The sequence below is a fragment of the Filicampus tigris genome, chromosome 7 (assembly GCF_054856515.1).
Source record: "Filicampus tigris isolate MCC_2025a chromosome 7, RoL_Ftig_1.0, whole genome shotgun sequence".
NCBI classification, from domain to species: Eukaryota; Metazoa; Chordata; class Actinopteri; order Syngnathiformes; family Syngnathidae; genus Filicampus; species Filicampus tigris.
Window position 1 is genome coordinate 376,207 of NC_141223.1, and position 16,698 is coordinate 392,904.

General features: G+C 53.8%; 2 protein-coding genes across 4 annotated transcripts; one reads left to right on the forward strand and one right to left on the reverse strand.

Annotated features, from left to right (window-relative positions):
• Positions 1-196: 196 nt before the first annotated feature.
• Positions 197-3,587, reverse strand: LOC147144230 (uncharacterized). Its single transcript, XM_086035209.1, has 4 exons — positions 3,239-3,587; positions 3,089-3,169; positions 1,655-1,735; positions 197-1,569 (listed from the first exon to the last, which is right to left on the reverse strand). Exons 1-4 carry the CDS (start codon positions 3,522-3,524, stop codon positions 656-658), a joined length of 1,362 nt encoding a protein of 453 aa, XP_085891335.1. The 5' UTR covers positions 3,525-3,587; the 3' UTR covers positions 197-655.
• Positions 3,588-4,617: 1,030 nt separating this feature from the next.
• On the forward strand, positions 4,618-16,599 carry atg16l2 (ATG16 autophagy related 16-like 2 (S. cerevisiae)). 3 transcript variants are annotated; one of them, XM_086035194.1, is made up of 19 exons: positions 4,618-5,352; positions 6,672-6,910; positions 8,307-8,422; positions 9,384-9,457; positions 9,827-10,078; positions 10,350-10,418; positions 11,418-11,495; positions 11,965-12,024; positions 12,384-12,489; positions 12,720-12,825; positions 13,333-13,428; positions 13,898-13,968; positions 14,047-14,118; positions 14,426-14,540; positions 14,610-14,715; positions 14,911-15,072; positions 15,165-15,212; positions 15,283-15,384; positions 16,360-16,599. In XM_086035194.1, the coding sequence occupies exons 2-19, from the start codon at positions 6,772-6,774 to the stop codon at positions 16,451-16,453; spliced, it is 1,866 nt and encodes a 621-aa protein (XP_085891320.1). In that variant the 5' UTR covers positions 4,618-5,352; positions 6,672-6,771; the 3' UTR covers positions 16,454-16,599. The 3 variants fall into 3 exon arrangements, with proteins under 3 accessions (XP_085891320.1, XP_085891322.1, XP_085891321.1); XM_086035196.1 differs by lacking the exons at positions 4,618-5,352; positions 8,307-8,422 and having other exon boundaries at positions 6,089-6,910; XM_086035195.1 differs by lacking the exons at positions 4,618-5,352; positions 13,333-13,428 and having other exon boundaries at positions 6,093-6,910.
• Positions 16,600-16,698: the final 99 nt, after the last annotated feature.

Genomic DNA, 16,698 nt, shown 5'->3' on the forward strand with positions numbered 1-16,698 from the left:
GAGCGCTTGCCGGTGGGAAATGATCCCATCGCATTTGTCTCCAAAGCGTTTCATTACAAATACAGTCCGCGTTCGTCTTTGCGTGCCGGCGGCGGCGGCGGCGGCGATGTGGGGCGAATGTGACCCGCCGCTAGATGGCGGAAGCGTTGCCGAGTCGGAATCGAAGAACTGGCAGACAAGACAATTGGAGGTGACGATGGGATTGTTTACTGAGCCCCGACGTATTTATGCAGAGTGGGCAGCGCTTTGGGAAGCCAAACCTTCCAACCTTTTGGACAATCAAAACAGTCCTCACTGAGTTTTGATGCAGTTCCACAAAGGGGCAAAGTGACCTTAACTCCGGAGCGGGTACATCTTACTTCAGTCCACTATTCTGTACAGTCCCTCCTTTTGGGGTCAGTGGCCCCAAACCAAAACAGGCAGACATTGACCACAAGTGGACATTCCAACACATGCCAGACATTTGAAAGCACAAAAGAGAGACTGTGAGAGCAGAGCAGACACTCCGGTCATCTTGAGGCGCTCTATTCTTGGACTCGCAGGAAGCCGCAATCGGCATTTGAGGAGCCGCGTGACGCGGACCGCTTTCCCGGCCCTCTTCAGCATTGGACTAGAGAAGAAGTGTGCGTGTCCTGCTACCGGTGACACTCGGGAGCTAAGGGGACGGGGTAGTAGCGGATTCCGTTGCGCCGCCCCAGCTGAAGCCGGTCTCGGGTAGGATCAGGTCCGGTAGCGGGCTTCTAAGGAAGGCCGGGTCGCAGGTGTCCGGATAAAGCAGGAAGCCCGAAAACGTACTGGCCCCCTCCGCTCCGGCGTACATCCCGTTAGTCAGCTCGTCCTTGACCTGGAGCCAGACCCGGTCTCCCCGGCCCAGGTGAAGAACGACCGAATGAGAGGTGGTGCCTAACACGTCGGGGTCCGTGGTCTTGACGATCGGAGCAAAATTCAGAAAGAGTCCCACTTTGAGGACGCGGCGGTATACGGTCAAATGGTAGCTGAAGACGTAGGTACCGTTGATGGGCGCCGCGTACATGCCGGACGTGGGGTCGTAGCTACCCTGGACGTTGTACAGCACCGTGCCGAACGCCACCGGGGACCGCGGCGGAGGGTAACTGGAGCCCAGCCGAGCGGCAAAGGCCGACCGCGCGCTGGCCGCGCAGGGGCCCGGGAGACCCGGAAGACCCGGGCGACCCGTCGTCCCCGCGTCCCCTTTATCTCCCGGTTCTCCTCTCTCTCCCGGAGGCCCCGCCCCACCCTGCTCGCCCTTTGCTCCCTTCTCCCCCATGTCGCCGTCTAGCCCGTCTGTGCAGTTGCACTCCCCCGGGGGGCCAATGTCTCCTTTGGCACCGATGGTCCCGGGTGGACCGGGGCGACCCGCGTCACCCGTGTGCCCCTTAAGACCTTTGGACCCCGCCGCTCCCGGTAGTCCTCTGGGTCCCGCGGGGCCCTGCGGACCGGCGATTCCCGCGGTACCCCGGGCGGCTTCACAAACGTCCGGACAGACGCCGTGCTCTCCTTTTGGTCCCGGCTCACCTGGGAGACCCTCAAAACCTCGATCCCCTTTCTCGCCTGCGCAGTCAAAAAGGGCCGGTCAGGAACTGCGAGAAGAAGTTGGATAGGATCAAAAGGGAAGATGGCATCCCCTCCCACATACCTTTGAAACCTCGCTCTCCCTTGGGTCCGACTAAACCCCGAAGTCCTGGCCGTCCTTTTGCTCCCTCGTCTCCTTTCTGTCCTGCGCGTCCGAAGGAGCGACAGAGTCAAGCGACGCCTCAGGTGGCAAAAGCACGCGCGCCGCGTACTTTGGTCCCAGTACAAATGCGTGTAGTCGAGTCAAAAGGTACCCTCTCAAATGTAGTCAAGTACAAGAGTCAAAATGGATTTTGACTGGCAATGATATGCAATACCTGGTGCTTTTGATGTCTTTCTGTTTCCTGAAATGAAAACGTCATCCCAAAGCTGGCCTGACCGCATGAAGTGACTTGCCAAAAATGATGGTTGTAGTTTTTGTCTAGTATTCACCTCGAAATTGGATACTACTGTACACATCGAACACGCGGCCCCAAAAAACGGTCTGCTGGCCCATCCCAGGCAGCTCCATAACGATTATTTTTTCGAACCACATCCACTGGAACGAGACTAAGAGTAACAGCAGAGACTTTTGAAGCTTCCTTCAACTTGGAGTCACTCAGTGGAGAGAATGGCAATTCTTACATTAATCTATGGTTTTCCCTTTTCCTATTTCCTGTAGAATGAGTTCATATCGACTGTAGCCGCATGCTATCTCTGGTAACAGACCGGGCGCTGTCAAAATAGACAAATAGCACTACAAAGCAATTAGCTCACACCACTGGGCCGACCGGGAGTTTATCGTAGGAATGTCATCAAACGTGCAGAACAGCAAGTCTGAAATCTGAAAAGCCGGTCGCTCACAGAAACCGAGTGCTTGTACTTGGTTACGGTTACCTTTGCTTCCTCATCTTAGTACCGGACAAGTCTACTAAGTACTTGTAATTGCTTAAAGTTACCTTGGATTCCTGGTCTAATACAGATACCCGAAAACCTACTTCATTCGAGTAACTAATTACTTTGGTTCAAGTTATCTTTCGTTCCTGGTTGGATACCTGAAAAATGGAATCACGTACCGAAATACGTTTCCTTGGTCGAAAGTACCTTTGATTCCTTAATATTTCTAATGACTCCGGATAACTGAAAGGTGACTTAATTGCAGTAAGCAAGTACTCGGTTACAGATAGTTACCATTGATTCCGAGTCTGATACCTGAAGTCGACCCGTGTACAATACTTCCTGTAAGTACTTGCGCTTGGTTCAAGTTACCTTTGACTCCCGGCCTGAAAGTCTACTGAAGTACAGTGAATCAGTTCTTGTACTTGTTTAAAGTTACCTTTGATTCCTGGACTGGTACGGATACCTGAACAGTGAAAACCCTCTTCAGCACAGCAACTAAGCATACTGTATACTCTGTTACCGTTACCAAATGGAGTCACGGTCCGATACCTGCGACAGACACCTGAAAACCTACTTAGGCGCAGTATCCGGCCTAAGGACAGTACTTGTACTCGATTACCTTTAATTCCCGGCCGTCCCACGAAACCCGGAGGCCCTCTGAATCCCGTCACGCCGCGTGGTCCTCGACTACCCGGGCTACCTGGCAAGTTGAGGTCGGGACGTCACGATGACCGACTGATAAATATTTGCCGGAGGGCGAGGGTCTCACCTGGCGGACCCCGGTCTCCGCGGTCCCCCTTGGCTCCGGGCGCCCCCCCGCAGTCGGCGCGGTGACAAAACCAGGGCGCGTCCTCGGGGGGGGCGCCCGCCTGCGTCAGCGTCCGGCAGTGAGCGTGCAGGTCGCCCACCGTGGGAAACGTGGCGTTGTCGGAGTAGAAGAGTCCGTCCGGGCCCATCGGGGGCCAGGGAGGGTCGTCCCCGTGGGCGGGCTCGGGCGTCGCCGCGGCGGCGACGCGGAGCAACAGCAACAGGAAGTAACCACCCGCGCTCGTCATGGCCCGGAGACTTTTGGCAAATGGCAATTCCGAGTCACAAGGCGGAGGGACCTATAGTCTGGGAGAGTTCCCCCAAAGTCCACTTCAAATGCCATCGTTGTGACCGACCGGGGACTCCATCGAGTCGGAGTCGTTCGCTCATTGCCCCCCCCCACCCCCTCACAATTATGGCATTTTGATATTGTGGGCCTTCCTAAACCAGAGGTCACCAACCTTTTTGAGACGAACAACGACTTCTTTGGTTGTGATTATTGCAAAGGGCTCCTGGTTGGATTCATGCTCTATGTTATTAATAGTAATTGGTACGATAGCGTTCAAATGGATTTTCCCATTCAAATCGTTTTTTGTTAGGCCCCTAAGAACTACACATTGTTGTATGTCTTCATCTGCGACGTTACAAATCCGAGTTTAGGTTCATGACCTCTGATTTAAGAGATGAAAAAGACGTTCGGAGCCCAACTCCTCCACCTCCCATGTAGCGCGTGAGACGAACGAGTCAATTGGCGAGACGGGGAGTCACTCACCGAGTGTTTGGGATCCGTCGCGCTCGTGATGCGGCTCTGAAAGCAGCGGGCCGCGCGCTTTTAATGCAACACCTGGACTCGCGGCTCTGAAAGCAGCGGGCCGCGCGCTTTTAATGCAAGACCTGGACTCGCGGCTCTGAAAGCAGCGGGCCGCGCGCTTTTAATGCAACACCTGGACTCGCGGCTCTGAAAGCAGCGGGCCGCGCGCTTTTAATGCAAGACCTGGACTCCGCCCACTGAGCCCACCCGGCTCAGGGGCTGCGTGACCTCCTTAGCCACAATAGTGTTGCGCACACGCCCAGGTGTCATACGACACACAACTCTTTTAGTCGCACGTAAAAAATGGAAACTACAGAAGCGCAACCTGTACCCGTTGCCATGGCAACCCCGCTGACCCGCTTTCGTGCCAACAAACGCGGACGATCGCTGGGCGGGTTGTGCAAGGATCAAGAAATGCTCGGACGGACGACGTCCGTGGAAGAAGACAAGAATGTTCTTGCTTGGACGTTGGGCAAAATGTTCACGCCGGAATGTTTTTTCAAGTATTCTTTCACAGTCAAAGTTTTCGCGTGAACAAGTTTTCATCTCAAGTTGTCATGTGCAAAGCTGCGTGTGCTTTCAAAGGAGTTTGAAGATTTCATGTCAAAAATCATGAAGGAAAGAAATCATGTCAAACGTTCTCTCATCAAAACATCCGAGGCACAAAGTGATCCGATCACGGAGCGCTTTCTCGTCAAAGGCTTCCTCAAAACGTTCTCAGCACAAACTCTTCAGGTTTCATTCAAGTTTCAACATTAACATTCTGCTCAAAAGATTTCTTGTAACAGCAAAAAGGCTTGATGGATGCTGAAAGCTTTCGCGGTCGAACTTTGCATGTAACCTCTTCAGAAAAGGTTTTGTCGTTCCAAAAAGTTTTCTCAACCCAAAAAGTAAGCATGTCAAGATTTCACATGAAATGTGTTTGTATTCATTCGAAAGTTTCTCGTCAAGCTTTTTTTTTTTTTCCTCACGAAAACAAATCCGTAAAGTTTTCTCATATGAAAAGCTTTCTTGTCAAACGTTTTCACGTCTCACGCCCAAGTGGCGTTTTCAATTCTCAACGTGTCAGGTAACACATTTCCTGCTCAAGTCGCCTTGGACGTGAAGTGACGATGACCAGGAGGAGGAAGATGATGATGAAGTGTGTCATGTGAAAGTGTGTCGCCGAGTTTCAGGTTGCGTTCTCTTTTCAAGTGGGCGCGGCCTGGCTCGCGTGGGAACTGGGACCGGCCTGAATCCCACCCGCGCCCGTCGCTTCAAAAGAGGTCAGTTTTTGCGTCCTCCTCCTCCTCCTCTTCCTCCTCGACCTCGTCCCCACTCGCGATTGGTTGTCATGACAACTGGACTTTACTGTACTCGGTCGTTGCTTTCCTACGGGACATGATCGGCACACGTTACGTACCGAGTCACGTCGAAGAAAACCTTTGGGACAGCACGTCATTCCTGTGTTTATCTTTGGTATTTGGGGGCTGTTAGCGTGAAGTTAAGCGAATGCAGTATCATCTGTCAATGCCACATTGCCAGCAGATGGCGCTGTCTGCGTCCAAGCCGCTGATGCGGCGCGCTGGACGCTCTGAACTCATGCCACATGACACGCTCTCGAACGTTGTCAGCTGTGGGCATGTGAAACCGTTTGAGTCTTTTTTCGTGATTAAAGGCGATATCAATACATTTGACTTGACTTGACGAGCCTTCATCTCGCCACTCACTGCCAGCAGCATTTTTGATGAACGCCCTCAATAAAAAGTCACGCTTTTTCATTCAGGATTCTCAAACTCAAAGCGCCGACTTTTCAACTTCAACTTTTTAGTTTTGTTCAACTATTCCCTTGCTGTCTTTAATGTTGCGCCCACATATGACGTCACGCTGATTTTTCAATACTTTCTCTCCCATGGAAAATGACAAACTATCAACCGACCGAAACCCTGTAAATACTGAAATACTGTACTAGCCTCAAGCATGCAGGGAGTGCGTTCTCTGCTGGGGATGAGTGGTACTGCACCCATCCCACTCATTTCGATGTGGCGGACGTCTTTTGACCACAACCTTTGAACCCGATGGCCCAGACCCCCAGAAACAACGTTAAAACCCCCGTTTTCAGGACTCCCCGCCGACACTTCTGTGGATCTACAAGCCTCTGTTCGCCCAGAATGGACGTCAAATGGCTGTTTCGACTACTTCCGTCCAACAGTTCAGTTGGCTTCCCCCGCGACCGACTGAGGGGTGACTTTGTCTTTTTCGATGTTCAATAAAGTGTGAAAAAGTAAGCACGACGGTGCATCATTAGAACCACCGAGGAACTAGTTCAACAAAACGAAAAAGGAAGGCGCTCGTTTCGGTCCGCCCCACGTTAAACCACGCATCGAACCGCGCTCCGTAGCCCTCGGTGGTGGTCGGGGAGGGGCTGATATTAATCATGAGAATAATAATGATGGCGGCTGCAGCCACTAGCCCGGCTGCAGCCACTAGCCCGGCTGCAGCCACTAGCCCGGCTGCAGCCACTAGCCCGGCTGGCAGCCAGCCTTTGGCCTGTGTTTGAAGTAGCCGTGTTTCCCACATCGTTGTCACTTGTTTTGTTGAAAAGCGGAAGTGGGCGCTGATTGGCCGACAGCCGCAGACAGGAAAAAAAAAAACCCACAGCAGGTCAGTCAGGCCGAAGACGAAGAAAGTCGGAAAAACTCGGTATGAAGCCGCTCGGGGGACGGAAGGACTCCCAAGCCGGAACCGCGACGGAGGGCGACCCGTGGAAGTCGCACGTCGTCCTGCAGCTGCGCCGCCGAGACCGGGAGCAGCACCACAGGTTCCGAGACCTCGTCTGCGCCTGTAAGACGCCAGCCACGGCACTCGTACTGCACTGCACTGCACTCGTACTGCACTGCACTGCACTCGTACTGCACTGCACTGCACTCGTACTGCACTGCACTGCACTGCACTGCACTGCCTTGCCTTTTCTCGCCGTGTCGTGCCCTTCCGATGTTCCATGCACCAAAGGGGCACTGTGGCTGTGAAGAAGACTGCCCAAAATGTGATTGAACGCGACCGCCAAAAGTCGAATGCCCACCAATAATCGACGCCCGTTGCAATTGCTATGTGCGATTAATAATAATGATTTAAAAAAACAGACAAGTTGGGATTGGTTCAAGAAATCGGATCACATACAAATGCAAATAAACCGTTTTTTTTTTTTTTGGGGCACTTCGATGACTCAATAGTCTTCAAAAAGAGCAGTTTCATGCCATTTAGCCTAACGCTAACAAACAATGCACAACGCCATCGACAGGCTAAGCGGTAGCGTTGCTGTTGCAACGTTGTCATCTTAGAAGCGACGCATACCTAAACACAAATAGTGCAGCAGCACACGTGGACGGACAATATAGTCACGCTCACGGGCGTACATTCTTTATCCTCAGTGAAAAGCGCCTGATACAGTTTACTGAGGAGTTGAAAAACTCTCCACACATGCTGTGTGTACTACAGCATATTTGGCATTTGCAGATTGAGCGATCCCCATTATTTGTGCAACCTCCTGCTTAGTCACTCCTTGTGCCCCTTGGTATTTGTGTATTTTTTTCCCCTATACAATTATGTTTAGTTTCTTGATTCATGGTAATTAGAATAAGTGTGAATTATCGGCGGGTCCACCTTGTGTCTGTATTGTACTGCCCCCCGATGGCCAAGGTGCGTACACCAGAAGGAACGCTTTCCGTTACGTTTGGTTCCGTGACGTTACTAAAAAATGTTTTTTTTGCACACTAGTGCTCGTTCGGGATAAGTTTGAAACATATTTGTTGTGTTTTTTGGCGGACGCACGAAGGAATTCAGGGCATTGAAATTCATTCATTTGGAAAATGAAGACGAGCAAACGATGAACCGACTGGGACCGACCGAGCGCTTTTGAGAAATCATTCAATTGGCTTTCTTTTTTTTTCTCCCCCCCTTTGCGATCGCATCGCTCAACGTTTGAATTGGATCGATTGACCTTTCTTTCATCCGCTCCCGATCAGCGCAAAGCCTTTTCCGGCGGACCTTCGAGGCACCGTCTGGGTCCAAGTGTACAAGTGTGCGCCTTTGAGTGTGTGGAAATTGCGCAACAGTGCGATCACAATGCAATGTGGGAGTTTGAGGCCGGCGCGGTCGATCCGGTGCAACCGGTCGCGCCGGCGTGCGGCGCCAACGGTTTGTTTTGCTCACTGAGCGGCTGCTTTTGGCCTCCTTGCAGACTCCGGCTTGCTGGACAAAAGCAGCGCGACCGAGCGGATCCCGGCGAGCGGAAGACCGGCAAGCCGCGGCGCCGTCCGGACGACGCGTGCGCAGCTCGAGGAGGCCGCCGGAGAGGTCAAGCGCAAGACAAACAAATGTCACCGACGTCAAGCCCGGCCGCTTGCTTTCGGAACCTGCTCCCCCTTTTTCGGGAGCAAACTGATCCTCATTCGCGCTTATTTGTGCCTTTTTTCTTTTAACTCAACGATGGTGATAGTTTAGCTTGTTGGTTTTGTTTTTCAACAATCCGCTTTTGTGTGTTGTTTTTGTTACCAATCCCCACCTTGTTTAGTGTTTTTGCTTCTTGTTTTGAACCAATCCTTCCCTGTCCCCATTTTTTTTCATTTTCATTCATTTTTTTCTTTTATGATAATGATAATTATGATGAGCGTAAATGATTTTCGCACCCGGTGGTCAGGCCGTCGTGGTCCTTGTCCCCCACTCTTCACTGAAATGCCCACTTTTTCTTTCTTTTTGTCTTCTTTCTGTCTGAGCCGATCTCTTGTCCATTTGCTTTCTCTCGGAGGGGAAAAACGGTCACGGCAACTATAATGAGCACCGCTCGCTGCAGTTGGGCTCGGTAGCCCCCCCCCCCCCGCTTCAATCCCCCACCGATTCCCTTTTTTGTTCTTTTTGGGAATATGTCTTTTTTTCTCACGTTAGTTATCACGAGCATCAGCTATTCACGGATTTCCGCTGTTTGCGGTTGGGGGTCTGCTGTAGTAAAATGACTTTTACTAGGTTGAGTTTGACGGTACTGTAAAGCGCATCGTCAACAAAATCTACACAATTTGAAATTCCTTTGGGGTGTCAATTATTTGCAGATGCGTGCCCCACACACGTCGGCTCTTGGTAGCCGTAAGGCCGCTCGCGCACCGCACGATGTGGCCCAACCCGACCGACCTAGAGCGGACGGTTGAAAAAAAGAAAAAAAGGCGGCCAGCCCGCATGGTCTTTTCACGCTGCGCGTCGGCGTTAACGCCAGCGAAGCTTTGTGCAAAATGGAAAAAAGCCAACTTTCTGACTTTGGTTGCAGCTCGCGTATCAAGTGGTGGAGAGGCAGCAGCAGATGAAAATCCGAGACAGCGTTTTGGAAGATCAGCGGGCCAGGTCTCACGCACGCACGCACGCACGCACGCACGCACGCACGCACGCACACGCCCACGCCCACAATTAAGAATGATAGCTCAGTGTTTGAGAAGAAAGGCTTCTCAGATTCAATGCTAATCAAAGTGACCTAAAGGTTCGATCCAACTGACCCGTACTTGTGGAAGTGTACTTGATTACTACGCCCAGTAGCTACATGATCTTCTTCTTTTTATTGATTTTTCCTATCTTCAGTCGACCCAGATGATATTTTGTCGGGCACCCTTGTAGGGCTTTCAGGCTTGGAATTTTGCGGACCTCAAGCGCGGTCCACACACGCGTGTTTCAAATGTGGCGCGTTTCTTGGTTTGCTTGTTTGTTTTTCGTCTTCAGGCTGCTGCAAGCCGAGCATGGAGCGGCGGGCGCGCGCGACCTCCGGCGGCGGCTGCGCCTTGGGGCGGAGCGGCTCCGAGAGGAGAACGGGCTGCTGAAGAGCAAGTACGACGCCCTGATGGAGCGCCGGGGGCGGGCCGAGCGGCGCCTCAGGGAGGAGAAGGTCCGAGGGAGCGGCCTGCTGGAGGACGTGATGGCGCTCAAGCGCCAGGCGGCCGCGCGGCTCAACCGGCGAAACCGCAGACGCTGCAGGTGCGCCCGCATCCGTTCCAAAGTGGACGCCGCCGCCATCCGCAGAAAGCGCTGTCGGCCGAGCGATGAGCGATGAGCGATGAGCGCTCGCTCGCTCATCTCGGGCCTCGTCTACGCGAAATGCCTCAGCAGAGGGAGCCCCCCCCCACCCCCCACCCCCGCGGGGCCCCTCCTTGGCTGCTCGGCCGCTCTCGTCGTTCGGCGTTCTCCCTCCGTCCGTCGTGGACATTTCAGCTGAAGGAACGTGCCGCCGTGTGCTTTTGTGACTCAGGGTTCAAGACGTCAACCTGCAGACTGCCGCCGCCACTCCCGAGGCCGAGGCCGACGTCGACGGCGGCGGGTAAGGCTTTCCCTTCCGTTGACGCGGGACTCCATATTTTCCGTATCTGCTCAATGCCGCTTCCGCTTCCGGGAGCACGCGCGAGGCCCGTCCCGGAGCGCCCCCAGGAGGCTCCGTCCGGGTCCTTCCTCGTACGTGCCGCGTCGCGTGTATTTTGCGACGCGGCGTATCGACCGGCGGCGAGATTTTCAAATCCATTCTTTGACTCGCGGGAAGCCAGCGTCGCCATTTGAGGACAGGTGTGACGTGGTCCTGTTTCCCGCTGTTTGGAAGACGCCCTTCCGGTGATCTTGCCAACTGAAAATGAAAGCATGCCACACGTTTTTCTGTGTCTGGTTGAGAGCTGAATTCCAACTACGTTTGTCGGGTGGTCATCGGCAGATTTAGCCACGGCTTGAAAGCGGTTGTTAAAATTCCAATCCGAGTCGCTCATGAAGACGTCCGGCTCGATTCGGTGACCCGGACTTAAGGCGAGCGCTGACCTTGGACCTTTCGAAAACAATCACTTGTGTCTTTTCTGGATCGAGCCGGAGAAAATTCCGGTTTTCATGTGACGAATACGCTCACTTCATGAAAGGAAGGGGACGACGATCCTGTGATGACGCTGAAATGTAAACTCGCGCGTCATCCGCATCTCCGTATGATGAGAGGTGTTGCGATGCTCCGTCATCTGAGCAAGGGCCAGCATGTGGATATGAAATAAAAGTGGTCCAAGAACGGACCCTTGCGGACCCCCGCATGTGATTTTTGTTCGCTCAGGCTCATGACTAGCAATTCCCGCAAAGTCGTCCCTATCTTGCCAGTCAGAATGGAAGCAAATGAAGTCCCTCCCTCCCGCTGTTCTAGTCTGTCGCGCGGTACGCTGTGATCAACCGCGTCAAATGCGCCACCGAGGTCCGGCGATACCGAGAAGTCAGAGTTGATTCGAATGAGAAGGAAATGCGTCGAATTGGATTGATTGACGGCGAATGGGGTTGTAACCGTTTGTTTGTTTTGCAGCTCCCACGGCCTTCCGCGCTGGAGATGTTCACCACTGCAGAAAAAGTTGGCCGAAAAAAGTCAAGTGCGCCTCTTGAGGTGAGGAAGACCTCAACTCGAGATTATTCACGAGGCGCTTGCGCAACGAACCCTGGAACAACGCGCCGTACATAAAGCGAGCGTGAGAGCAAAGGCGATGAGAATCCAATCCCAAATGGCTCTCGAAAGCCTTCTCGGTCGACCGAATCCAAGCGCCCTCGCCCTAAAGGCCTTTTCGCACTGCGCTTAGCAGAGCGCCGATGCCGCAGCGCCCGTTGGCCTCGCTTGAAAAGGGATCCGTTGGGCCGCCGGCGCCGTTCGGCTGGCGGAGCGACCGCCGAGTGCGAACGGCAAAAGACGTCCCTGTGGCCGACCGCTTCCGCGCGCGGGCAAGCTTGCGGCCTTTTCGGCGGCAAAAAGCGGGTGCGGTGTGAAAAGCCCTCCCGCTTGAGCCCCAACCTCCTTCGCCTTCTTCTAAGCTGCCGTAAGATCACAATACTGGTCTTTTCTCCTCTATTTCCTTTCTCAGATCTGCCCCGGCTTCGGAAAGCTCTCCGAGGATCCTGGCGTCCATCAGAGAACTCTTTGAGTGAGTCCTAAGTCTATTTTGAAAGGGCGGGCGGGGAGGCCTGGTTCCAGAGAGTCACCGCGAGATTACCTCAGTGAGCTCACACAAAACCACTATGGACCAGAGGATTCGCTCGAAAGACCGGGTATGAGGACTAGGTCTGCGGACCGGGTCTGAGCGTCAACTCTAAGGAGCAGTTCTAGGATCTGGGCTTATGGACCCGGAACGAGGCTCAGGTCTATGGACCAGATTTACGGAACCAGACAAGAGGGTTGGACGAAACCTTTTTTCGGGGCACCGACCCTCCGACGATAGAGCGGAAGGCGTTTCACCCCTACGAGTCCGTCGGGTCTCGTTCTAAGTCTGGCCGCTGTCAACAGGAGGAGGCGGGGCCAATCCGAGTGTGGCTCGGAAGAGGAGGAGCTCGCGTGCGCCGCCAGAGTCCCGACGTCGGCGAGAGTTCCGAGCCGAGCCCTGCACGTCCTGGTGAGTCGAGAATGAAGAAAAGGTCTTTGTTGAAAAGGATCGGTCCCTGGTTTCGTAGAAACGGAAGCTGTCGAAAGTGCCGGCGGACTCGCTTACCGGGCACCGCTATCGTCGGACTGGTGTCGGTCTGGACCAAAAGTGGTTTGGAACAGCCCTCCTTTGGGCAAGATTGTCTGTCCCGTGAGAGCGGGCAAGGCGCGCAACATGAAAGCCGGCGTTTGATTTGACAGGAAGCCCACGAGCAAGGCGTCAACACGGCGGCGTTCTGCTCCAGCTCCGCCCTGCTGGCCAGCGCCGGAACCGACAGAGTGGTCAAAGTGTGGGAGGTGCGAGCAGGTACGCCCGCCGCGCGTCTGTCCGTCACCTTTCCGTTGCTCGCGCTGGCGGTGTCATTGGCGCCTTTCTTTTGCTCGCGCGTCTGTAGACGGGCGCGCGCGCAAGCTAAGCGGCGCCCGACGGCAACCTCTGCTGCTCCTTTTTGACAACCGCACCCAAATCGTTTTGCTCCCCCCCCCGCGCCTGTCTCGAGGCCTTTTGGTGATCGTGTTCTGACACTCGGGTCACTTCGGGTGGCACAACGTCAGTAACCAGGTACGACTGACCTGACCTGAACTGAAAAGCGTGACGGCAATTGTTGCCTTTGCTGTTTCGCAGCCAGATGCACTCCAAAATCTGCATTCCTGCAGCAACTTTGCTGATTAAAACGGTACCGAAGCACGAAAAAATAACCGGAACTCCAATTTGTCAATTAGCATCCACCTTTTTTTGCTCTACTCGCGCTTACCAACTAATGCGATGACCTAGTGCATAGCGCCCCCGCCTGTTCAACTCCTCCACCTGCAGTCACATCCCGTTCATGGCAATTGGATTGGATTGTACTGTCATTCCGGCGAGAGCGTCCCGAGCGGAGGAAGAAAAATCCACAGAATAGCCGCACTGGTATATAAGCCGAATGGTTCAAAACTGAGGAAAAAAAGTAGTGGCTTATAGTTTGGAAAATAGGGCAATTTGATCAAATGGTGCTAACAAATAATGCTAACTTGAGCAAATATTGCTAACAAATAACGCTCACTTGGTCAAATAATGCTAACTTGATCAAATGTTGCTAGCAAATAATGCTAACTTGAGCAAATATTGCTAACAAATAATGCTCACTTGGTCAAATAATGCAAACTTGATCAAGTATCGCTTTCAGATCATGCTAACTTGAGCAAATCTTGCTATCAAATAATGCTAACTTGATCAAATGTTGCTAGCAAATAATGCTAACTTGATCAAATGATGAAAAGTCGAGCAAGTGTTGCTTTCAAATAATGCTAACTTGATCGAATCATGTGAAACGTGATTGCTAGTATAGCTATCAAGTGCTAACGCTAATGTGACCGGTTGCTCTTGCCGGTGCGTTCAGGTGCCCTCCGTCACCAGACCACCCTGGACGGGAGCACGGAGGGTCTGACCTGCGTCCAGTTTGACCCCACGGTGAGTGGCGCCTCTGTGACCTTTGACCTCATCCCGAGTAGCACCCGGGATCGCAAGACTGCGCTCGTGTTTGCACAGGGTCAGCAAATTCTGGCGGGCTCGTACGACAAATCGGCTTTGTTGTGGTGCTTGGACCGCCCCGTTGCCAAGGTAACGCCCGCCCAAGGGAGACCGACTGAGTGACTGGGTGTGTGCGTTTGTGTGCGAGTCTGCACAAAACGGTTGTGCGTGCACGCTTTTTTTCCTAATGTTGTGTGTGCATGTATCATGACTTATTTGTAACTATCCAATTCTGCTTGTGAATTGTGGAAGGCGCGTGCGTATCTGGTCTTCTGTTACGCGTGCTTTTTTTGGGGGGGAGGGGGGGGGGGCTCTTTTTCCGCAAGTCGGGATACAAAATAGCGCCGTGAATTGTTCACCTGTTTCCCGTTTGACAATGACCGACTGTGCGCGTCAGCTGACCCTGACAGGCCACAGCAGGAAGGTGACGGCCGCTCGCTTCAGTCGTCATCAAGCGGTGACGGGAAGCGCCGACGGGACGGTCAGGATGTGGGACCTCCGACGAGCCGCCTGTACGTGACGTCCCGCGCGGCCCCAAAGCCGCCAACGCGTGTAATCGGCCGCCGCGCCTTGTCGTTCAGGTGTCCACTTGGCCCAGGTGTCGTCCTTCTGCAGCGACGTGGTCTGCTCGGAAAACGTGGCCATCAGCGGACATTTTGACCGCAAGATCCGACTGTGGGACACCAGGTGACGGCTCACATCGATCACCGGATTTGCCGCGTATTCGCAGTCGAACCTTTGGGGAGTTTCTGTCGCGATGGCAAGCTTTTTTCCCCGTGGACAAGGGCCCGCCCAGAATGCGGTGCTTCGCCCCTGATTGTCATTAGCGCGGTTCTTGATTTCAGAGGCATTATGTCCGTCCAACGTGTTGTTTGGCTTCAGGCTGTCCAGCTGCGTCCACTTGCTGCCGGCGCAGGGCAAAGTCACGTCTTTGGACCTCAGCGCCGACGGCCGGCATCTGCTGGCCTGTTGCCGTGACGACGGCCTGCAGCTGCTCGACGTCCGCAGGTGGAGCGATGGCGGCGGCGGCGGCGCCGCCTTCAGGTGGGTTGGTTCCGCTCCGTCTCTGAACGGTTGGAACCCAAGTCGGGGGGCTTCTAGTGAAGCGGCCGACGTGTTTTGTGCTCTGGGCTCAGAGCGGAAGGCTTCAAATGCGCCAGCGACAGCACCAAAGTGGCCATCAGGTGAGTGTTTTGCAAACAAAGGCCCAGCTAGCCCACGTGCTTCCCAACCTCGGAGCTGCCGTCTCCTCAGCCCCGACGCTCGCTTGGTGGCGGCGGGATCGGCGGACGGCGCCGTCTACGTTTGGAACGCCTCGGCCGGAAACCTTGAGACGCGCCTGGCCGACGAGCACAGGTACCGCCCGGCTAGCGTGCAGCTCAAGTGTTGCTCTCCTTTGGCTGAAGGCTCGCTAATACGTGGCCAAAAGTGTCAGTGTGGCTAAAATGGGGCTAAGGTGCGGCATAAAGTTGTCGCTTGGGCGACTGACCGATAGCCTACGTGTAGCGAAGGTGTTACCGACGCGGAGCTAATGTGTGGCAAAAGCGCGCGAGAGGCGAAAGAGTAGCCCACGTGGGGCTAACCGGGAGCCAATGGGACCGACGCGTGGCCAAAGCGACGCCAGCGTGTCCAAGCCGTAGCCCACTTGCCTCAAGCAGGTGAGGCGTGTCATTCGAGCCACGGGCATCATGACGGCAAGAGAACTGTTGTGTTGGTCGCAATTTGGCCCCTTCCCAAATAAGGACTTCCAAAGGCGGACGGCGTCTTGCGCGTGGAATTGGAGCTCAGGGCCTCCTTGGGCCGTGTCGGATCGGAGGTTGAGAGGTTCCATTTTCGTCAGATGTTTCGAATGTTTTATTTGACTTTGACCTATGTCTTTTATTGCAATGTGTTTAAACAAACTCAATAAATAGAAGGTTGATGTGCGAGGGGCTAATCGCAGCCCATGAATCAGTTGAGTGGTGCTTGAACACCCCCAAAAAATGGGCTGGAAACAACCATGTGCTAGCTAAGCGCTGGTTCGATGTGAGCGAGCCCTTTGTTTGTTTGAAGACACATTTCTATTCATTGGCTTTTGACTGTTTTCGCCTCTTTTCCGGTCTCAATCGTTTCCTCTTCATTTTCTGCTTTCACTTGTCGCATTCTGGCTATTTTGTTGTTGTATGTAAAGTGCTTTGTTACGGCCGTAGCCGCCAAATGCGCTCGCCAAATCGAACGGTGTTGTATTTGGAATGTCCGACTGTGGCCCGGGGTACGCCGTCCGTCCGTCCGTCCGTCCGTCCCTCCCTCCCTCATTAACGGTGCCGACCTGGTCTTCCTTTGATTCTCCAGCGCGTCCATCAGCGCCGTCTGCTGGTCGTCGTCCGGCGAGTACGCGGCGAGCGTGGACAGAAGGGGGCGGGCCGTCCTCTGGAGCGACATGTGAAGGGACGGCGACATGCCTTGGAGACGTTTTTTGTTTTTTTTCCCCCGGTTTGATGACAAAGCCACCTTTTGGTTTTGGTCAGCGATTATTGATACGGCGACACAAATTGAAATTGAGACAGTCCACTTCACCAGCGAGCCAAAGCTACCTCTGTCGCCGACCCCAATCAATGAGTTGCTGCGCCCTCGTCAATGTCGCCAAGCGTTTTAAGGAACGACATTTGTTTTGAAGTAACGCTATTTGTA